The sequence below is a fragment of the Choloepus didactylus genome, chromosome 5 (assembly GCF_015220235.1).
Source record: "Choloepus didactylus isolate mChoDid1 chromosome 5, mChoDid1.pri, whole genome shotgun sequence".
Classification (NCBI taxonomy): Eukaryota; Metazoa; Chordata; class Mammalia; order Pilosa; family Megalonychidae; genus Choloepus; species Choloepus didactylus.
The window spans coordinates 153,616,319-153,640,397 of record NC_051311.1 but is presented as its reverse complement, the minus strand read 5'-3'; the positions used below and the strand labels follow the sequence as shown (position 1 = coordinate 153,640,397).

General features: G+C 40.7%; 1 protein-coding gene across 1 annotated transcript in view; it reads right to left on the bottom strand.

Moving 5' to 3' along the window:
* VOPP1 (VOPP1 WW domain binding protein) overlaps positions 1–24,079 on the bottom strand; it is a 122,607-nt gene that overhangs the window by 42,048 nt on the left and 56,480 nt on the right. Inside the window, 1 exon segment of the mRNA XM_037837160.1 lies at positions 21,480–21,538. Within this exon segment, the coding sequence (XP_037693088.1) occupies positions 21,480–21,538 (59 nt within the window).

Here is a 24,079-nt window from a genome sequence, read left to right as displayed (position 1 = left end):
CTCATTTATATGGCTCCACTGATCAAGGCCCACCCTGAATGGGTGGGGCCACACCTCCATAGAAATTATCTCATCAGAGTTATCACCTACAGTTGGGTGGGGAGCATTTCCATGCAAACAACCTAATCCAAACGTTCCAACTTAATTCCCACTAATATGTCTGCCCCACAAGATTGCATCAAAGAATATGGCTTTTTCTGGGGTACATAATACATTCAAACTGGCACATCTCCCCACTCTCCCCCCACCCCAAACTGCACAGATTGAGCCTCAGGTCATTCTCTTCCTTCTATATACTTCCTGGTATAACACTTTTTTTTCCTTCCTATCCATTTCCATCTGGTTTAGTTGGACAGGTTGGTTGGTCCCTTCAATTAAACAGGTTCCCTGATATCAGGACCTGTTTCTTACCCTACTTTTCTTATCATCTGCAGTTCCCTCCACAGAGCTATGGCAGATGCTCCAAGATGGCTTCCTGAGTTAGAATCACTGAATTTCAGGGTTATCAGAGGACTTCAATTAGCCACCTTTGAGTGCTGGGCTCCTTGTAAAAACTAAGCCGAGCAGTACAAGGTTCCAGTAGAAAACCCCAAAGGGGAAGTGGAATTCTGGGGGATGAGGCAGGGGTCTGGCTTGGTCCTGAGCCCACCCACATGCTCTGGATGGCCCTCTTTGTGCAAACCTGAAGAACTCTGTGCCTTACTTCTATCAAGAACTTAACCACACTCAGTGACTGAACTTCTCTCCCTGCTGAAGTACTGCCTCCACACTTCCACCTGGGTGCTCTTTGTCGTGCATTATCCAAGCCTGCTCTTATTCCCAATTCACACGGTCACGGCAGAACAATATCATCCTTTCAATGTTTGACGAGGCTCTTGTGTCTTCTCCAGGAAAGAATACCCAGTTTGGTTTCAATCTTGCTTCCCATCATCAGAGAGGATTCCAGCTCACTCTCATTTCCACACTTACTGCAGCCTAAGACAATAGTTAACTTTTTTTAAGCAGCCATAACATTGCTGACTCATAATCAACTTTCTTTCAACTGAAACTTCCTAACTTTGCTCAGTCATTTTGCCCTGTCTTTCCTTCCTGTACTGGTGCGGCAGGATTTGGGGACCTAAATATAGGAGCTTATACTTATCCACAGTAAAGTTTAATCTTAAGAAATCTGGCCCATTACTTTAGCCTATCGGGAGGCTCTGGACCCTCATTCTGTCACTCAAAGCATTCGCGATTCTGGTTTCCTGTCATTTCAGTGAAGTATCTGAGTCGGTTTTGTTGGGACCTAGGAATCCCCTTGGTTGCCTGTCCTTTGGGCCATGACCCACGGCAGACGACTCGGGAACACTGTGACCCGATGTCTGCATGATAATGTCAGGTGGAACACGAGGCTTGGGCCTGAAAACTTTACATGCCCTGAAGCTGTAATCCAAAACTTGAGATTGTACCAGAGTCTGGCACACGGCGTGGAGTAAGAAAATCAGAGGGGCTCGGGGGAGAGAGACACACACTCAAGTGGGTCCTGGCTCACCGGCCCACGTGGCTGCATGGAGGGGAGGCAGTGTCAGAAGGAGAAGGACTGGGAGGGAGGGCGAGGTGGGGAAAAGGGCGGCACCCACGGAGAAACACAGACCTAGCACACAACCAGACAACTTCTAACCAGCTATTCTGGACTCTGATCAATCAGATCAGTCTTACCAGCTGGATAAAAAGAAAAGGAAGATGAATTTACAGCATGTGAATTATGTCTCAATTAAGAAAAAGAAAAGAAGGTGATGGATCAATTGCTACAGCACATTATTTTCATTCAAATACTGACAAAATACTGATGAGGGAGCCAATAGTGAATTCCACCATAGGCCATCCTTCCATTCGTTATCTTATTAATCATTTTTACAGGTATGATTATGCCGGTTACAAATCCACCTAAGTGGCCTACTTATTTAGACCAGAATTCCCTATCCATAAGTTGAGATATCAAGTGAGACACTATCAAATGTCTCCATGAAACCTAGACACACTCACATCCCAGATCTCCCAGTCTCGTAGTTCCGTTAAAGACAATGAGACAGAAAGACTTTAGAGGGGCAAACTCCAATTAGTTCAAAAGAACCACCAAACACCTCTTGAATGATCTATTCCAGATGATTCTCCCAATGCCCACCACTCTGACAACTGCCTTGGGTGATGAACCTACTTCCCTCCCATCTTTTGCACGTATCCTCTCAAAATCTGAGCTTGGTGGACTGCTTGCCTCCTGGCATATTGGCTTCCTCTTCCCTCCTAAACAAGATCGTTAGTGAACATTGTTAGGTTTCAGAGCATTTCCCACTAATTCTCTTAAGGACTCTTCCTTTTTAGACGCTTAGCAGTTGACTCATGGCCATCTTTTCCCAACATCTATTCCAATCTCTCACCCTAAAATCTGTTAGTCATCACCCACTCTACAATAAGTGCTCAGATAAATTCATTTTTTCTTTCCAGCCTTCTTATGGCATAACCTGGCAGAGTCTACCTCCAGCCTTGCCTACGGGACTCCAACGTGCCAAGGGAAAGTTCTCTTCGTGTGAATGAGTCAGCAGATAGCCCCACGTCCCACGAGCCCCTCAGGACCAGGCACAGCTTAACTATGGGGTGGGGAGGAGGCAGAGCAAAAAGCGGCCGCAGTCTGAAGAGCACTCTGGAAAGCAGTGGTTCTCAACACCAGCTGCATATCAGAATCTCCAGGTTGCTTTTCAAAAATGTCTGTGCCTCAATCCCACCTCCAAGGATTCTGGTGCAACTGGTTAGGACTGTTTTTAAGCTCCTCAGGTGACTGGAGTACACATCCAGGGTTGAGAACCAATGACTTAACTTTGGAGCCCCTTCCTTATTCCTTTCTTGGCACCCAGCAGGCATGTGGGAGGATGGGGAGGGATATCGGTTTGGCTTTTCTGGTCAGTTTTAATATTGTATGTCTGCAAGAAAATTCTTTTTTAAAAAAATAAAAGAACTTTCATCACTATAAACACAAGATTTTAGACTTTTTATCTGGCTGGCTGTCATAAAAACTTTACAGATCTAAGGTGGATTGACGGCTCTTTTTGCTTTTTACCCCCTATCAACCTTAGTTGACAATTCATGTCAGAATCTTTTCCTTCCTGCTCTGAGTTGGTTTCCCAGTTAGGCCTGCTGAGACATGCAGTCCTATTTTATTATTTTTTTTTTCTTTATTGGAGAAGTTATGGGTTTAAGGGAAAATCATGCATAGATTCCCATACACCACCCCACCAGCAACATCTTGCATTGCTGTGGAATATTTGTTACAATTGTTGAAAGCACATTTTAATAATTGTACTATTAATTAAAGCCCTTGGTTTAGCATGGGTTCATTGTGTGGTGTAGTTCAATGGATTTTTAAAAAAATTTTATCCTGTTACCATACATATAATCTAACACTTCTCCTTTCAATCATATTCAGATATACATATTTCAGTGCTGTTAAGTGTGTTCACAATGTTGTGCTACCATCACCACCAAACATTTTCATCATTCCAAATAGGTACATTTTAAGCATTGACTTCCCGTTCCCCATCCCCACCCTGTCCCCTGGTAACCTATATTCTAGATTCTGACTCTGTGAGTTTGCTTATCCTAATTGTTTCAAATCAGTGAGAATATACAGCATCTGTCCCTTTGTGTCAGGTTCACCCATGGTGTCACATGTATCGGGACTTCATTCTTTTTTATGACTGAATAATATTCCATTATATATATATGTATGTGTATATATGTGTGTGTGTGTGTGTATCATATTTTATTTATCCATTCATTGGTTGATGGACACTTGGGTTGCTTCTGTCTTTTGGCAATTGTGAATAACACCACTATGAACATCAGTGTGCAAATATCTGTTCGAGTCCCTGCTTTCGATTCTTTGGAGTATATACCTAGTAGTGGGATTGCTGGGTCATATGGTAGTTCCAAACTCAGCTTTCTGAGGAACTGCCAAACTCTCTTCCACAGCAACTTCACCATTTTACACTGCCACCAGCAATGAATAAGTGTTCCTATTTCTCCATATCCTCTCCAATACTTGTTATTTTCCATTTTTTTTAATAGCAGCCATTCTAATGGGTGTGAAGTTCATGTTTTTTGATGATCTTTTAACTTTGGTTTGGTCTGCACACCCCATGGCAAAATCAAACACGTTTGGAGTCTAAAGAAGGAGACTGTAGTGGCTCTGACGAGGTCTGACCTTGAGACTTCGAGGACGACTGCCCTCTCTAAGCCATTCCTCCAGTGCACCTATCACCAGAAACACCTTCTCAAGCCTGCATCAACCACAACTGGCTGTACTTGGGTAGCATATGGGATTTACCTAGGGAAATTTTACTTTTATTTCTACTGTAGGAGAGAGCATTATATATCCTTACTATAATAATCACTAAAGTTAGTAGACTAAATGGGTTAGAAAGCGCTCACTCCCTTACCATTTTAACCCTTGAACAGCTGCTGTCTCAGACCAGCCACATCCAGAGTTGAGGTGAGAAGAAGAGACGAGATGGCCTGAGGGGCTGTATACCTTTGTGTACTCCAGGATTTTTGAAATTCTAACCTTCTGTTTCTCATGTAGAGGTTTTTCTTCTCTTCTCTTTTCAATAAATCACTGGTCACTTAAAATCAGTTCTGCTCAGCTCTATCTTGGAAAACAAGGATCTGACCCTGCTAGTTTCTGGTTGATTAACTGTAAAATTAAAAAAAAAAAAAAAAAAAAAAAGAAGGAAAGAAAAAGGAGGGAGGGAGGAGAGAGGGAGGAAGGGATCCTGGCCAGAAAAGTGAGGTAATCTGGGAAATGAAAAAATCAAAGTCCTCATATAACCTTGTAGGATTTTAATCTGATAATAAATTTCATGTCACTGAAATAATACAGGCATGATAAATGCAAATGGAATGATATGAGTTTCACAATGAGATCTGGAAAGGAGACAGATTCTAGCATCCATTGTCTCAAAACTCCAGAAATTTCAATTCAGGCTGACACCCAGCTTACCTTCTCAGCTTTGCTTTGACTTGAGTTGCTTGCATATTATCTACATGCTCACGGCTCTTTAACGTATATATTCTAGTTCTAGGCTCTCTACTGAGCTCCAAAAGCTAATTCCCTGTAGTCTATACTTCCCAGATGTTCTATGAGAATTTCAAACTCAATATATGCACAAGTGACTTTCTCCACTTACCCTTCTGCTAAATCCTTCTCTAAACCAGTTCTTTTCATGCACTACTCATTGTCTGCCCAACCAGGAACCTCTCAGTTACTTGATTTCTTTTATCTCCACATCAATTCTTACGGCAAATACTTTGCAAAACCACTGCCTTTCTCCCCATCCCCATTTCCACCGAGTCAGACCTCCATACTTTTCCCTGACGGCAGCATTAGCATCTTAACTTCCAGCCTCCACTTCTCATCCAACCACCACAACTGCTACCCAACCTGTAGGTGTTACCTGGATGTTTGCAGAATCATCTCAACACCTCAAAAAGTCAATCATGACCCTTCTCATTGAGCATCAGCCTGCTTTTTCTGACTCATCACCTGCCATGTGCCAAGCACCCTAAATTCTAGCCTCGTAGTTCCCCAAATACACCATACACCTTCACACTCCCACGCTATTTGTTCTGAAACCAATCCTCACCCTTCAATGATCAGCCAAAACTATTATCCCCTCTCTCTGGAGTCTTCCAATGCCATCTCCCACGGGTCATGGCCCCCTCGTTGCTGAACCTCCATTTACACAGCTCTCACGGTGCACAATATTATTGTCAACTGTTAAAGGCACCTGTCTTCCACACCGCTCCACGAGCTTAGGAGCAATCCTGCCTCATTCATCTCTGTAAAGCCATGTACCTATCATGGCTCCTGGCACTTCATAAGTGTTTTGCTTTAAGCAGGAGTGACAGTGCCATAGGAAGGAAGTTTACCACGGACAGGAACAAACATTAAATAACATGAACTCAAACAGTACAAAGTGCACTCTGATTAAATGTTAAGCAGTGCTCAGGAGGATGCTTTGAAACAGGTGCTCTCACCCACTGACAGCTGGACTGTATCACCACAACCTTTGGGGAGAGGAGGCCAGAAGTATTTATTAAAATATAAAATAAGTATAACATTTGATCCAGCAATTCTATTTCTGAAAATCCATTCCTTAGGGAAAAAAAAAAAAAAAAAAAAAAAAAAAGAAATCTGTTTTTAAATCCTTAAGAAAAAAAAGAAAAAAAAGAAAATCCATTCCATGATGAAAATAAGTTCTGGTACTTAAAGATATAAGTCAAAGGATGTTTACTGCAGTACTGGGGCAAGTCCATAATCTCTTATGCAAAATTCCTGGGACTAACAGGTGAAAAATGCAGAATTTGGGGGATTCACGAATAAGATACACACATGCTCTGTATTACATAGTGCATCCAGCAGGGTCTGCAGTGAAATACACAAGACGTCATACCAAGTGGAATTTAGAAAAGAATATAAATAGCCTCGTGTCTGTTCAAATCCATTCTTGCTGCCTAGTGAATTACTTTAAAATGTGCTTATAGCACCATTTTAAATTTCAGAATTGCAGATAAGGAACTACGGCCCTTCGAATGTACAAAAGTTACAGGGGAATGCATAAATGACTAATGGTACACCCTCAGGGAATACTCTGAAACCATTAAAAAGAATGAGAGTTGATTTATATACTGATTTGGAAGAATATTCACAATTTATAGTTAATGAAAAAAGTCAAGTTACAGAATTTAGAGAGACAGAGCATATTTCAGGGGTCTAAAGCTGTTAAGTGGAGAATCACCAAAGAAATATTTCTCCCTGTTCTGAGGACAGGAAAATGATCCCAAACTTATACCAGGAATCTTCATTGATAAACCAACAACAAGAAGCCAGGGAGAACAGCAATTCTGCTTCAGAAGATCCTTCCCCAAACCACATGCTCTCCCCAGGCTGCTAACTAAGGGCTGTGCTCAGCTGCTCCACTGCAGCAGAAGAAAAGTGTTTGGAGAAAGGGTGTGTGCCCAACCCAGGCTCCACTCTTTTCCATCCACTCTGCATAACCCTCAAGCCCCAAACCCTGCCCTGAGAAGAGGCTGCCAGATGATTTCTGCCACACAATGGGAAATCTCATCAAGTCAAGGGTCTGACTCCAGAGCCGCGAGGGGAGGCCACGCTAGCGTTTCCTACTGGTTGGCGGCGGCCATGTGTCTCCAGGGCCCTGGAACTGCCCGTGGCACGTCCAGCTCAGGCACACAGGCCAAGTGACCCAGGCCTCCAGCTCTGCCAAGCTTGCTGCTGGGATCTCAATCTGACACCTGCAAAGAATACTTCATTTACTCAAAGCATCAATTATTCACAATATAGGAATGAACCCAGAGAGACGATCACACGGGGTAATCTGAGTATTTGTAGAGAAGCCTCATGGTCCAATGGATGACTTGGGAATAGGGACCAAAAATGGCCTGGTCAAAACTGACAATCAGAAAAGAGCAGTATTGGAATGAACAGCCATGCTCAGTGCTGAGCACATGCTGTGGCTGCAGAAAGCAGGGGACCGTTAGCTCCACGAGGGCAGGCATGTGCCTCAGTCATCCTTGACTCACAGGGTCCCTAAATGTTGAACCTCTCTGCATTTCGTGGTATGTCTGGAAATCACAGGTACTCAATATTATTATATGAAAGGAATTAATGAATGATGCTGATGAGTGGTATTCATTAATTCTGTTTAATGCTATCCTATCTTCCCCTTCTACTTGAACAAAATGCTTTCCCTCCATATATCCCCTTCCATTCTCTCCTTTAAGCTAAGCAGTGTGTGGATTCCCTCAAGTTTTGCTGGAGATGTCTTCAGAAGTCTCCCCTACACTCTTGCTTTAGATCTGAACAACAATTAAAATTTGCACACCCAGAACCCAAACACCCTGCTTCTCTGCTCCATCCACATGGCAGTCAGAGGTGTGATCATTATACAAAAGACCCCTGAAGATGATAAGGATAACAGGGTGGATGGTTCCACACCTCCAGGTGTTTGGTATTTCACCTGTAAAATTAGGGATGTTTTTAAACTCAGTATATTAAAAGAACAGAGTTAAATCAAGGACCACAGTGAGGTCAACCCTTTTCCACCTGTCAGGTCTCCTGAGAGTCATCTGGTTATTCCCACTTTTAAATCTCGGGTCTAGTCAAGAAAAGCCAATCCACTTCTAACCTGCCCTCAATTTTCCAGGCACAAAGAATGGGAAATTTGTACATCTAAGCCATCAGCTTTCTCTGGCTTGCTTAAATACATGTGAAGAAATCACTGAATAAACGTCCGTGCACCTGCCTGCTGTAAGGTTATAGCTCAGCTCCTAATAGGATGTCTGAGGAACCTTGAAATCTGGAATGTGAGTGGTACCAGGCTGCTAGATCCATTCACCTTTTTTCCACAGCCATGTCACTACCAAGACCTGCAGAAGAAAGACTCATTACTTTGTGGTTGCTTTCTACTTGGCAAGTGGGGTGAACCCTTAAAGAGCTAAAATCCATTTCAGATTGGTCTGTTTGTCTCTAGCTCCAACACATGAGTCTGTCTGGTCGTTCTTCTTTTATTCTCTATGCTATGCACTACTCTGAGCAGCCAGCCAGAGAATATCATGAAATAAGCAAGATGTGACCTTATGGATGAATAAGAACAGAAAACTGGAGCCCAAGATCACACAGTGACCTAAAGGCAGAGCTGGACTAGAGAAGGTCTCTTGATTTCCCGTTCCTAAGACACTTTCCATCATCTAAGAACATCGCCAGAAACCCTCTTTCCTTTTCCATCTCTTCTCTAGCCCACCATTTGTTTTGGTCACAAAATGTGCCCTGAATGCCTTCTGTGTACCAAGCACTATGTCAGCATAGATGACAGAAAAATCAATAAGACAGAAGCCATGCCTTCAACCAATTCACAGACCAGGGAGGGAGCCAACATGAGACAACACAAACACATCATTTCACAAATGTAGTAAGTCAGTGATGGAGTATATACTCCATCGGCACTGAAGAGGGGCATCCCCTCAGCTGAACGGGAGGGAAGAGAGAGGCACCACTGTCAGAAGCTTTCTGGAGGAGTTTAGACAGTTTTGAAAGAGATGTAGGATGTGGACAGAAAAAGAAAGACATGGAAAGGAGCTCTTAGAGGGTGAGCACCATGAGCAGAGTCGGGAATATAGGAGAGTCTGGGGTGCATGGGAGACAAACACTAGTAGCTGTGTTGTTAGAACATGAGACGTGAACAGATGAGGAGAAGAGAAGTTGTCAGGTGGGAGCCCAAACTGCTGAGGAGCCTGGGTGTTATCTGTAGATAATGAGGGAGTCACTACAGGCTTTTCAGAAGGGAGGGTGACATCCCTAGATTTGTGTTTTAAGATGGATCACTCTGGCCTCTGTGTGGAAAGCATCTTAATGGGAGAAGGATTAGTTTGGGGGAAAACCAGTTAGAAGACTGTTATCAAAACACAGGTGAGAGAGGATGGTGGCCAAAATTAAAGCAACGGGAGGAACAGAAAGGAGAGCGGTTCAAAAAATACTTAGGAAATACAATTTGGAGGACTTTGGGAATATCTAGATGAAGAGGTTAAGTCAAGACAGACAGCCTGGAAGGATCCCTAGGTTCCTGGCTCGGGGGCCTGGATGATGGAAGACTGTCCTCGCTAAGACAGAGGGAGGAGCTGGTGGCAGGTAGGGGTGTGCAGGTCTGTGTGTTGGAAGATGAGTTCAGCTCTGAGGGACCAGGTAGGAGGAACCTGTGGGATATCCAAGTGGAGATGCCCAGTCAGCTGCTGAGGATCAGATTCTCAAAGTGAGGCAGAAGTCCAGGCTGCAGATAGAGAATGGGGGCCAGGGATACCTGAAGCCATGGGAGTGGAAGAGGAAGTCCAAGGAACCCCTGTGAGGTGAGAAGAGTTGTGGATCAAGGATGATTAAGAAAGGAGAAAGGAGGAGATCACAAAAGGGTAGAGAAAAGAAGTAGAAAATCCAGGAGAAAATGATCCAAGTTAAGGGAATATAAAATCCCAAGAAAGAAAGAAGAGGAGAAATTAAGACATTTCTGTACAAACAAAAACTAAGTGAGGTCATTACCATGACCTGCCTCACAGGAAATGCTAACAGGAGCCTGCTATGTTGAAAGGGAAGGATGCTAAACAGAATCTCGATGCTGGATGGAGAAATAAAGTAAGTAAGTAACAGTATGGGTAAGTATAAATGCCAGCATTATTTTTTTTTTTCATCTGTAATGCTTTCCTTTACTACTCATAAGACGGAAATTTCAAATGCATAAAAAACAAGCATGAACCCTTGTCACTGGTCATACAAACATATAAAGATATAATTTGTACCATGAAAAACATAAAAGGGAGGGATGGTGGGAGATAGGCACTGTGGATGGGTAGGCTATTAAAGTCAGTCAGAATTAAAACAAACTAAATTGTAATAGATTTAGTATGCTCAATGAAATCCCCATGATAACCTTAAAGAAAATATCTAAAAGACTGCATAAAAGGAAAGAATAAGTGATACAAAACGGTTCATTATAAAAGATCATCTAATGAGATGCTGAGCTCTTTGTTTATAACCAGGTCAGTCTCTGGAACTCTGGGTATCTGTGTAACACCTGAAACTCAGAGCTAGAGCTTGGCAGCTAAGAATGTCAGTATAGCCTCATATAGCAATTATTAAAAAAAAGATGAAAAAGAGTTCAGACTTCAATTACAGTTATGAATGAAGAGTATCTGTTAGGACTAAGGCAAATCAGGCCAAAGGGTAAAATTCAACTTCTGTGTGAGACCAAGGGAAGAGATGTTTATTTGGTGCAGGATCTATATTTTCTGCAGCATACTAAATAATTTAACTTGTAAGGTCAGTTTATTCAAACATCATAATTACATTGAACTTTGAATAGGAAGTGAGATCTGGTAAGTTTGTACAGATTAGTGTGAAATCCCAGTACAACCCAAAGTAAATCCAGCAGAGAATAAAAATATATTTGCAGAGTTCCTCTGAGGACCTAGTGGGAAATTCAGAAATGTTGGACTTCCCCACCTGGTTATAACTGATATTATCACAAACTTTGAAGACTAACAATTTAGTAGGATGAACCCTTAATGTTGGGACTTGCCCTTATGAAGCTTGTTACTGCAAAGGAGAGTCTAAGCCTACATATAATTGTGCCTAAGAGTCTCCCCCAGAGAACCTCTTTGTTGCTCAGATGTGGCCTCTCTCTCTCTCTCTCTCTCTCTAAGTCCACGCAGCAGGTGAACTCACTGCCCTCCCCTCTATATGGGAAATGACTCCCAGGGTATAAATCTCCCTGGCAACGTGGGACAAGACTCCCAGGGATGAACTTGGACCTGGCATCGTGGGATTGAGAAAATCTTCTTGACCAAAAGGGGGATGCGAAATGAAACAAAGTTTCAGTGGCTGAGAGATTTCAAATGAAGTTGAGAGGTCACTCTGGACGGCATTCTTATGCACTATATAGATATCCCTCTTTAGTTTTTATTATTGGAATAGCTAAAGGAAATACCTGAAACTGTCAAACTGCAGCCCAGTAGCCCTGATTATTGAAGACAATTGTATAAGTATGTAGCTTACATGGTGTGATTGTGAAAACCTTGTGGCTTGCACTCCTTTTATCCAGTGTATGGACAGATGAGTAGAAAAATGGGGACAAAAACTAAATGAAAAATAGGGTGAGATGGGGGGTGGTGGTGGAATGTGTTAGGTGTTTTGTTTTTTTTTTGTTTTTTTTTTTTTTACTTTTATTTTTATTTCTTTTGGAATAAGGAAAATGTTCAAAATTTGATTCTGGTGATGAATGCACAACTATATGATGGTACTGTGAATAATTTATTGTACACTGTGGATGATTGTAGGTATGTGAATATACCTCAATAAAACCATATTAAAAAATACGTTTGTGCTTATTTAAAAAAAAGATCATCTAAACAAGGAGAAAGGCAGTAAAGGAAGAAAGGAGGGACAAAAAAGGTATAAGACATACAAAAAACTATTGGCATGATATTAGAAGTAAATCTTGCCTTACTAGTAATTTCCTTAAATGTAAATGGATTAAATTTACCAATCAAAAGGAAGAGATTGGCAGAATGGATAAAGACACATGACCCAACTATACGCCGTTTAAAAGATAACCCATCTTAGATCCAAAGACACAAACCATTTGGAAGTGAAAGGATGGGGAAAATACTTCATGCATAGTAATCAAAAGAGAGTGAAGGCAGCTATATTAGTATCACACAAAACAGACTTTAAGTTAAAAATTGTTACAAGAGGCAAAGAACGGCATTATATATTGATAAAAAGGTTAATTCAACAATATTTTAATAATTCTAAACAGATATGCTCCTATCAGCAGAGAGCCAAAATATATGAAGCAAATATTGACAGAAGTAAAGGGAGAAATAGACAGTTCTACAATAATACTTGGAGATTTCAAAACACCACCTTCAACACTGGATAGAGCATCTAAGCAGAAGATCAATAAAAAAATACAGAACCTGAACAACTATATGAAGCAACTAGATCTAGTCAATATATATAGGACACTTCACCCAACAAGAAGGAATGCACATTCCTTTCAAGTGCACACAGATCATTCCCTAGAATAGACCATATGTTAGAGTACAAGAGACGTCTCGATAAATTTTAAAATACTGAAATTAAAAGAAATCTCTCTTACCCAATAAAATGAAGCTAGAAATCAATAACAGAAGGAAAACTGGAAAATGTACAAATATATGGAAATTAAACAGCACACTCTTAAACAACCAGTGGCTTAAGGGAGAAATTACAAAGGAAATTAGAAAATACTTACAAATGAAAACAAATACATAACATATCAAAACTCATGGGATGTAACAAAGGCAGTACTCAGAGGGAAATTTACAGCTATGAGTGCCTAGGTTAAAAAAGAAAAAAATCTCAAATTAATAACCTAACATTACTTCTTGAGGAATGTGAGGTTTGGAGGCTTTAGGACCCCCAGTTACCATGTTCTTAAAGCCAGTCCATTCCTGTGGGTGTAAACCTATTGTGGGTGGGACATTTTGATTAGGTTATTTCAGTTAAGTCACGCCCAGGTCGGTCTTAATCCTCTTACTGGAGTCTTTTATAAAAGGATTAAATTCAGAGACAGAAGACAGAGAGACAGACAGAAGCTCAGAGAGAAAGCCACAGAAACAAGAGGGAGCCACTGAAGCCAGAAGCTGGAAGCAATGAAATCTGGAAGAGAAGGAAGAGACCAGCAGACGCCACTATATACCTTGCCATGTGACAGAGAAGTCACAGATCGCCAGCAGCCTGTCTACAGGAAGAAGGTATCATCTTGATGATGCCTAGATTTGAACAATTTCATGACCTCAGAACTGTAAGCTTGTACACTAATAAATTCCCATTGTAAAAGCCAATCCATTTTATGGTATCTACATTTCAGCCTCTTTAACAAACTAAAACAAGGAACTAGAAAAAGAACAGCAAAATAAACCTGAAGTTAGAAGAAGAAAGGAAATAAAGATCAGAGTGAGATAAATGACACAGAGAAGAGAAAAACAATTGAGAGCATAAACAAAACAAAAGTTTGGTCCCTTGAACAAAATTTTAAAAACTGACAAATCTTTAGCTAGATTGACAAAGACAAAAGAGAAGAGATACAAATAACTAAAATAAGAAGGAAAATGGTGATCACAACTGACTTTACAGAAATAAAAAGGATTAGAAGAGAATATTATGAACTGTATGCCAACAAACTAGATAATCTAGAAGAAATGGACAAATTCCTAGAAATACATCAATTATCCAAATTGACTCTAGAATGAAAAAAAGCATCAACAAACCACAACAATTACAAGATTGAATCAACAATCAAAAACATTCCATAAGAAGAAGTTCAGGACCAGATGGCTTCACTGGTCAATCTTACCCAACATTTAAAGAATTAATAAGAGTTAATACCAATCCTTCTCAAACTCTTCTAAAGAATTCAAGTGGACGAACACTTCCTAACTGATTCTGTGAGGCCAGCATTACTCTAATACCAAAACCTGGTAATACCACAAGAGAAGACCAATTTCCCTTATGAATACAGATGCAAAAATCCTTAAGAAAATATTAGCAAATCTAACCCAACAGTATATTAAAAAGATTATAAACCATGTCTAAGTGGGATTCATCCAGGAATGCAGGGGTGGTTCAACATATGAAAATCAATCAATGCAATATAATGCAATAAATAGAATGAAAGAAAAAAACAAAACGTACTTATCTCAATAAATGCAGAAAAGGCATTTGACAAAATACAGCACCCTTTTCTTGTTAAAACCACTCAGAAAAGTAGAAATAGAAGGGAACTCTCTCAACATGATAAAGGCAATTTATGAAAAACCCACAGATAACATTATATTCAGTGGTGAAAGACTTACAGCTTTCCCCCTAAGATCAGGAATAAGACAACATGCCTGCTTTCCACACTGCTACTCAGTGTTTTACTAGAAGTTTTTGCCAGAGAAATTAGGCAAGAAAAATAAACATCCAAATTTCCAAATTGAAAAGGAAGAAGTAAAACTATTTCTTTTTATAGCCAACATGATCTTATATATAGAAAGCCTAAAGCAATCCTTAAGAAAACTATTAGAGCTTATCTAATATTTGAATTCAACAAAGTGGCAGGGTAAAATATCAATATACAAAAACCTGTTCCTATACACCAGTTATGAACAATCTAAAGAGAAAATTAAGAAATCAATTCCATTTTTTTCAAGAATAGTATCTCGTTTTAGTTTGCTGAGCTACTATGACAAATGCCACACAATGGGTTGGCTTAAATATCAAGAATACTTTGGCTCACAATTATAGAACCCAGAAGTCCCAAATCAAGGTGTTGGCTAGACCAGAAAGTAATTCCATTTATAATAGCATCAAAAGAATAATGTATCTAGGAATAAATTTAACTAAGACTATAAAAGTCTTGGATAATGAAAACTACAAAACACTACTGAAAGAAATTAAAGAGGACCTAAATAAATGACAAGGCATCTCATGCTCATGAATTGGATATGTCAATATCACCCAAAACAATATTAAAAATTCAATGCAATCCTTATTAAAATTTCAGTTCTTTTGTTTTTTTTTTTTGGGGGGGGGGAATGGAAAGACAGCTCTTCAAATTTATATAGAATCTCAAGGGACCCCAAATAGCCAAGACAATTTCGGAAAACAAGAACAGGAGGGCTCACTTCACAATTTCAAATTGTATCACAAAGTGACAGTAATCAAAACAGTACTGGCTCAAAAGTAGAAAAATAGATCAGTGGAACAGAATTGAAAGTCCAGAAATAGACTCACACATCTATGGCCAACTGATTTTTCACAAAGGTGCCAAGTACTTGCTGTGGGAAAAGAACAGTCTCTTCAACAAATGGAGTTGGGAAAACTGGACATCTACATGCAAAAGAATGAAGTTAGATCCCCTACCTCAGATCACATGCAAAACTCATCTCAAAAAGGACCAAAGATCTAAGTCTCAGAGCTAAAGCTATAAAAAATCTTAGAAAATAACATGGGGGGAAATCTTCAGGATCTGGAATTCAGCAATGGATTCTTAGATATGACACCAAAAGCATGAGCAAGAAATGAAAACAATGGATAAATTTGAGTTCATGAAAGTTAGAAAATTTTGTGCATCAAAGGAAACTATCAAGAAAGTGAAAAGAACCTACAGAATGGGAGAAAATAGTTACAAACCCTATGTCGGATAAGGGTTTAATATCCGTAGTATATAAAGAACTTTTACAATGCAACAATAAAAAGGCAAACAACTGAATTTTGCTTTTGCCTCTTTCTCTTTTCTTTTTTTTTTCCCATTATTTTTTATTTTTACAAGTAAACATTCCTCCTTCCCCCCTCCCCCATCACTCCCTCTGCTGGCAATCTCTTATCTGCTTTGTGTCTCTTCAAATTTGCTATTTCTAATCATCTCATATGATATCACTTCTCCAAAGATGATATGCAAATGGCCAATAAGCAGATGAAATGATGCTCAACATCATTAGCCATTAGGTAAATGCAAATGAAAACCACAATGAGATACCACTTCATACCGACAAAGATGCCTATTGTTTAAAAAACAGTAATTAACAAGTGTTGGAAAAGATGCAGAGAAATTGGTACTCTAGTGCATTGTTGGTGAGAATGTAAAATGGTATAGCCACTGTGGAAAGCAATATGGCAGTTCTTCAGAAAGTTATCAGAATTACCTCTGGACTCAGCTATCCTACTTCTAGATATATACCACATAGAGTGAGACAGGTTTGCAAACAAATACTTGTACACCAGTGTTTAAACCGTACTGTTCGCGGTAGCCCAAAGCTGGAAACAACCCAAGTGTTCATCAACAAATGAATGCAAAACAAAGTGTGGTTCATACACACAATGGAATATTTTTAAGCTATAAGAAAAAAATGAAGTTATGAGATATGCCGCAATATGGAAAAGCCTAGAAAACATTATGCTCAGTGAGAAAGCAAGATATATGAGGACAAAAATTGTATGAGATCACTTGTCAGAGATGACTAGAAATAGCAAATTCTAAGAGACACAAAGCAGATAAGAGGTTGCCAGGAGAGGGCGTGAGGGGGGGCTGGGGGAGGAATGTTTACTTGTAAAAATAAAAAATGGAAAAAAAAAGAAAAAAAGAGGCAAAAGCAAAGCAAAAGACTGGACAGGCTGAGAGGGGGAGGCTTAAAATCTCGAAAACAAGTTTGCACTAGATGCTCTCTCCCCAATGCATTCCATATGGTAAGTTATAATGACAAAAAGAGGTGTTGTTTAGAATATATTTTCTGCAGGAGGAAAAAATACCTTTAACAGAATAAAAGGATGTCATCTTAAGTCAATATAGCTTTAAGGAATTCTCTATTTTGAAAAATGTTATACAAAGACTTTACCCCAAAGAAATGAGAGGTAGAATATACAGGAAATGTATTTGAGATATCTCTAATTTAGTGTTAAAAGATGCTTCAAAAATAACTGGTCAATTAAACATGATTATCCTGATATTCCCAGAGGCACCAGATCCTTTTGTGTCCTGTACCCCCCACATCCCCCAGTAATGGGCACATGGCAGACAATCAACAATACCTGTAGGTCAAATGAATAAAATGTAGTTGTCATAGCCCCTAACCTGTACACTAAACACTTGTCAAGAGGCCGCCTGGTGCACCGTATAGACAACACGGTGCTGAGCCAGGATTCCAGTTCTTTCCCCAAATAGCACGGTGAGCTTGGGCTGGATATAAGTTTCCTTCATAGGCACCATAGTTTGTGCCAACTCTGCAGAAACCATGGTGAAGCCTGCTTCAAAGAACAGCGACGTCCCCCAAGAGGTTAAACCTCAGGGCAGCCTCTTCTTCAGCAGGCTCAAGCACTTGTCCTCAGCGGGGGTTGTGACCTTTCCGTGGCCACCACTTAGTCTTGCAGTAAATCTATCCTTAAGCAAGGCAAGCTTGGAGGGAGTCGAATATAGCTAATCAATCTCTCTTTGCTCCTCTTGGATAAAAATGCTTCATTACACCAACTTGATGGAAAGCAGGGGAAGAGCTTTCACGTTTTAAATATCCCCACCGCCTAGGGTACTGATGAGCCATTCTGAGTTCACAGACTGCCTGAAAAAGAGACTGTTCCCCAGGCACCACTCCCTGCCTAGAGTTGTGTCACGACACTGACATTCCTCGTGTGTGCAGGGAAGCGGCAAGTTCAGTTTGTAAAGGAACTAATCATTTTCCATACTCAGCAGAGATATAAGCTGACCTTGTGTATGAATATATGCATACATGATTTCAGTCCCAACCGTGTGCTACAAACCTTGAAGGTCAGCACTTGTGTGTTCATATTCTGTAGAGAAAGAAGCTATTGGACAAGATCATTGAACTTTGATCTTTTGTACCCTGGAGGCCCCCAAACTTAAAAATCTATGCCTATGCCTAAGAGTCTCCCCGAGTGCCTCTTTGTTGCTCAGATGTGGCCCTCTCTCTCTCTAATTAAGCTACCTTGGCAGGTGATCTCACCACCCTCCCCCCTACATGGGACCTGACTCCCAGGGGTGTAAATTTCCCTGGCAACATGGGATATGACTCCCTGGGATGAATCTGGACCCGGCATCGTGGGATTGAGAACATCTTCTTGACCAAAAGGGGGATGTGAAATGAAACGAAACAAAGCTTCAGTGGCTGAGAATTTCAAATGGAGTCAAGAAGTCACTCTGGTGGACATTCTTATGCACTATATAGATTACATTTTTTAGGTTTTAATGCATTAGAATAGCTAGAAGTAAATACCTGAAACTAGCAAACTGCAACTCAGGAGCCTTGACTCTTGAAAAGACAGTTGTATAACAGTGTAGCTTACAAGGGGTGACAGTGTGATTGTGAAAACCTTGTGGATCGCACTCCTTTTATCCAGTGTATGGATGGATGAGTAGACAAACGGGGACAAAACCTAAAGGAAAAATAGGGTTGGAGGGGGGGATGATTTGGGTGTTCTTTTTTACTTTTATTTTTTATTCTTATTCTTTCTGGTGTAAAGAAAATGTTCAAAAATAGATTGGGGTGATGAATGCACAACTATATGATGGTACTGTGAACAATTGATTGTACACCATGGATAACAGTATGGTATGTGAATATATCTCAATAAAACTGAATTACAAAATATATATATAGATATGCCTAAGGAAAGGGTGCCAGAATATGGAAAATAAAAATATGGAGAAGAGGCCGGTAAAAAAGTAAACTGCACAAGCATGAAGACAAACATCAAATATCGTGTACTGTGCAAAGTGCTGGGGTTAAACAGTGAGCAAAGATGGCCCCATCCTGGAAACACTCACAGAAGAATAGAGCCTACTTACACATTGTTGGCCAAGAATATACAAGGTGCTGCAACACAGTCATAATGAGGAAGGGGTGGCAAATTCTGATGGAGGGAAATTCGATCATGGAAGCCTTCCCAGAGATCAAGAAGTCTAACAGGAAGAGAACTGGGAAGTGACAGCGAGTAACCTGCATAAATGTTGTCTGTATGGCGGGGGCTGGAAGGAAACACATTAATTCAACATTGCGGGGCATCCACTGTGTACCAGGCAATAGCCCAGCTACTGGCAAATCAAATATTTACAGCTCACAGTCCTTGCCTTCCTGGGATTCTCAGTCAAGAAAGAAGGTCCACCCAGACAAGGATCTTGGAGACCTGCTATTGAAGGTAGCTAAGAAGTTGTACTTTGTTCCTGATGCATCTAAACAGGAAATTGATGGAAAAATCTCAGGAATCTAGAAAGAAGATAGAGCTGGAGGAGAGAAGAGACTGAAAAGAGACCGTTAGAAAGTTACTAACAGGTTCAAATGAGCATTAACAAAGGGTGGAGTCAGATGAATGCAAGGAGAACAGAGAGGAGGGAACCAGAAAGAGCAGAGGTAGAATCAAGAAGCCCCATCTGTGGAGCTGGGGTTTTCAAGTGACTGTGATACTAACTGATATTAATTCATGCAAGGGGCATAGAACAACACCAGGGCAAGCGTAACTACTCAACAAATGTTACCTAGAAGCCGTTATTCTGTTTCTGTATTGAACTAGATACTGGAAATGTTACTTTGATGTTGAGTTTCTGTACTCCAATACTTAGAATAACATTACTTTTTAATTTTTCAGGATAGTATATCTGGGGGGCTCTGGACCATTCCCCAGGAAGAGGGAGAAGAGAGGTTCACAGGAAGAGAGAGGAGTTCAAGCCAGGAAACCAAATCAGGTGTGAAGGAGATTTCCAATATCTAGTTTAATGCAAACATTTTCAGTATCTAGTTCAATACGGAAACAGAATAACTGCTTCCAAAATGTTTATTGAAGAGTGAATGAATAAAGGAATAAATGAAAAATAAATACAACAGCAATGAACTCTGACTCCCAGTCTCTAAAAAGGCAGGAAACCGTTCATCAGCTGATCTGCAAAACGAGAAACACATCTGTTTCCAAGGAAGAACACATCAGGGGACGTGGCTGATCCACATTTGGGTAAGAAGCCAAAACAATAAAAGCTTACTGAGGAAAATGCATTGTGCTGAGGAGAATCAAAATATTTTATCTCCCTGTTATCCCATAACCATTTTTCCTCAACCTGATAACTCTGTAATTAGAGTCAAAGTCCTCAGGCTGCTGCTTTATTTTCCAAATGGGCTTTGTCTTTTTGCAGCTGCGGAGGCTTCTGCCAGGACTGCCATAATGTGGGGCATTAGGGATTCCTCCTTGTCGACAGCAAACCAAAGCGATGAAAACTGCACATTTCCCTGCCCTTCATCCCCATTCATAGACAGGCAACCTTTCTCCTTGTACACCAGTCTTCGCAAGATTAGAAATGTCTCCAAGAAACACAGGTACGACAATGTACATGCTGGCCAACTCAGAGATAACTCTTATTGATTTATCTTTTCTATCATCGTGTATTTATGCCCAACAACCATAGATTTTAAAAACCTTTGGTGAATACCTATATGCTAAAAGACAGAGTGTTTCTGCTCTAATGCCATACATATGCTCCTGAAAACGCTCACATTTACAAAATTCTACACTAAAAAATAACAGAGCTTTGGGGAAAAATTTTAGTTTGGGACATTCCACTGAAAACCTACAGAACTCCAAAACACATTCAAAAACAGTAACCAATAAGCTGAAGAGTTAATTGGCCACCTAGGCTTGGCATAGCTAGTGACTAAGACGGTGGATATTAAAAACAGAGAGAGACAGAGTGGAAGTGTTGGCAAAGCTTTCATTACTAGGGCAGGGCTGGCCAAAGAGGAGGGGGCACTGGAACAGGCATTACCTGCTACAAGCCAGTGGCCATGCACAGCTGTCACTTGTGCCTCTCTGGGGAGGAGCCCGGAAACAGGTGAGTTGTTATTATTTTGTACACATGTGCATGCACACACACACACACACACACACACACACACACGATGTCACAGCAGCTGAGCTGAGGACTTTTTCCAGTCCTTCTGAAGATCATAATTCTACTCCTATTACCCTCCGTCCCTCTGCCTAGGAATATCTGTATAAACCAAAGCAATTTGGGCCTTACCTGGACATTGCTCCCGCTTTTACCAATTATGTAGGAACTAATCTGTGCTGGAGAACCAAGCATGCATCATTTCATACAGTCCTCAAAATAACTGGTCCAAGCTGGCTGAATGACATTTGCAAGGTTACCTGCTCACCAGATAGCAGACAGGCAGGACTGGTGCTGGGGTGGGGGTGGGCAAAGCCCATGCTTTCCCCATCGCAATGCCCTGGCCTACCTATTAAGGAAAAAATTCTCAGAGAAAGACGTGACCACAGAATCAAACAGAAAAGGGCAAATACTTACATATAATAGGTTGGGTAGAGTCCTTCAAAATACCAGCAATGCTTTTTGGCCTCTGTGCACTGGAGAGAGAAGGAAGAGAAACTATCAGTGAGAAATGACCAGCATATTATTGAAAAGATCTCACCGAGGCAACAAGAAGTATGACTGTCTATAGCTTAAAACTGTGAAAAAGTGAGGGTTGGGGCGAGTAGAGGGAGATCCACCTCCACTTCTCAGGACTTTTTATTTCTTCAAAATGTTTTAAAAGGGAAGTAAACATTGATGAGTATCTATTTTCCCATTGATTTTTCTAGCCTTCCACATGTCTAACTACACTGAGCCTAAGTGCGTCATTACTAAGCTAAATTGAAAGCAACCAAGTTTTTAAATCTGCATGGCACAAAATGTCAGATGGCTAAAGAATGGTAGAAATAAAGTACTTGTAGTTTGAACCTTTCTAGATCTTGACAGTTCAGAATACTCCAAAAGTCATGCTTAAATCATTAATCCCAGATGGGGAAAGACATCCATTGAACGCGGTACATCAAGATCCACTTGGAGATGCAACCCTGGCCTGTCTCACATGCTGGGATGAGAAAAGGAAGGTGAGGAACAAGGAGAGACAACAGGAGCCTCCCCTTGGGCATATCAAGTCTCCTGGGCCCCTGGAGGTGGGTCTCAGAGACATAAAGGGAAGGCAAGTTGGTCTGTACAGTCTGGGGGAGGAAGCTCAGTGCCACTCCAGGGGCTGGGCCACCTCACACACCTCCGAGAGTAGAACAAACTAAGTGTCATCAGCTTCTCAGGGAGAACTCCAGGCAGAAGAGCTGTGACATATCTGAACAAGGCTTTTCTATATGTCACCCAAGTTGATGGATGGATGGATGGATGGAAGGAACGAAGGAAGGAATAATACAGCAAATGTGGAAAACTGTTAATATTGGTGAATCTTGGCATCTGGGAGTGGGGAGTATGTTGAAGTTCTCTGTATGGATTTTGTATTATTTTTGCAATTTTCCTGTAAGTTTGAAGTTATTTCAAAATTAAAAAGTTTACTGGCTGGCATGAGGACTGGAAATAGAAGAGAATTGAGAGTTCAGAAATAAACCTTCACATCTATAGCCAATTGATTTTTGACACAGATGCCAACTCCACTCAGTGGGAAAAGAACAGTCTCTTCAACAAATGGTGCTGGGAAAACTGGATATCCATATGCAAAACAATGAAGGTAGACTCCTACCTCACATCACATATAAACATTAACTCAAAATGAATCAAATCCTAAATATAAAAACAAAACTATGAAACTCCTAGAAGAAAACCTAGGGAAACATCTTCAGGATCTTGTGTTAGGAACCAATTTCTCAGACTTCACAGCAAAAAAGCATGAGCAACAAAAGAAAAAATAAATAAATGTGAATTAATCAAAATTAGAAACTGAATCAATGGATTGTATCAAGAACGTAAAAAGACAACCTACAAAATGGAGAAAATATCTGGGAACCATATATATGATGAAGATTTAATATCAAGAATATATAAAGAACTCCTACCACTGAACAACAAAAAGACAAACAATCAAATTTAAACGTGGTAAAAAGCCCTGCCCTGAAGAAGATGGTAGAGTGAGATGCTATAGGTCACCGTCCCCCCACAGAAGCTTAGAACAACCAGCAAGAACTGGCAGTAACATCTTTCTCAAAGCTTCAGAAAACAATTAAAAGACTGCAGTAACAGAGTGAGTACAGAATCAAGAAAAAGGCTACAGAAATGTGGCAGGATCTCGTGGTGCCCTGGCTGGCCCCTCCCTACCCCTCACCAGCTCAACATGGAGCCAGCCCACACTCCCTGTGTGGATCCCTGGTCCCAGTTACAGAAGGAGCACAGTAACCCTTGTGGACATACTGGGAGCACAGAGGTCTGGCCCAATCTGTCTGTTGTAGCCTGAGGGACCTGCTGTTTTGGAACCTGCCCTGCCTGTAGAATGGAGCTCACAGAACTCTCCTACAGAACACTGTGGGAGAGTCATCAAGTCATGACCTGTGGGGCAAGAGACTGCTGGCTGTAGGACATAAAGTGCAGTGCCCAAGACTGTGAGAAAATGGTTTCCTAGGAAAGAGGGAATATTTAGAACCATGCAAATGGGTGGATTCCTAGGGCCACAAGTACATGCTCAAGAAAAAGAGGTACATGCAGAAAGAATCAGGGAGAACCCTACGCTTTGGCCTGGAACTTTTCTCTAAATTCACTGTATGGATAAGCCCTGAAGGAGAGCACTGGTACAGGTCAATCTGCAAGGACTAGAAAAAAGTGTTTTCTTTTCTTCCTTCTATTTCTTCCTCCTAAAAATTCTTGAAGTGCTCAAGGAAAATATTGACAAAAGAACTAAAGGAAATCAGGAAAAATAGAGGAATACAAACAGATTATCAGTAGACAGAAATTCTGAAAAGGAACCAAATAGAGCTGAAAAGCACAGTAACAGAAATTAAAAATTCCCTAGAAGGGTTCAACAGTAGATTGGAGTTGACTGAAGAAAGAATTAGTAAACTGGAAGATAAGGCAATTGAAATATCCAGTCTGAGGAGCAAAAAGAAGAAAGAATTAAGAAAAGTGAACAGAGC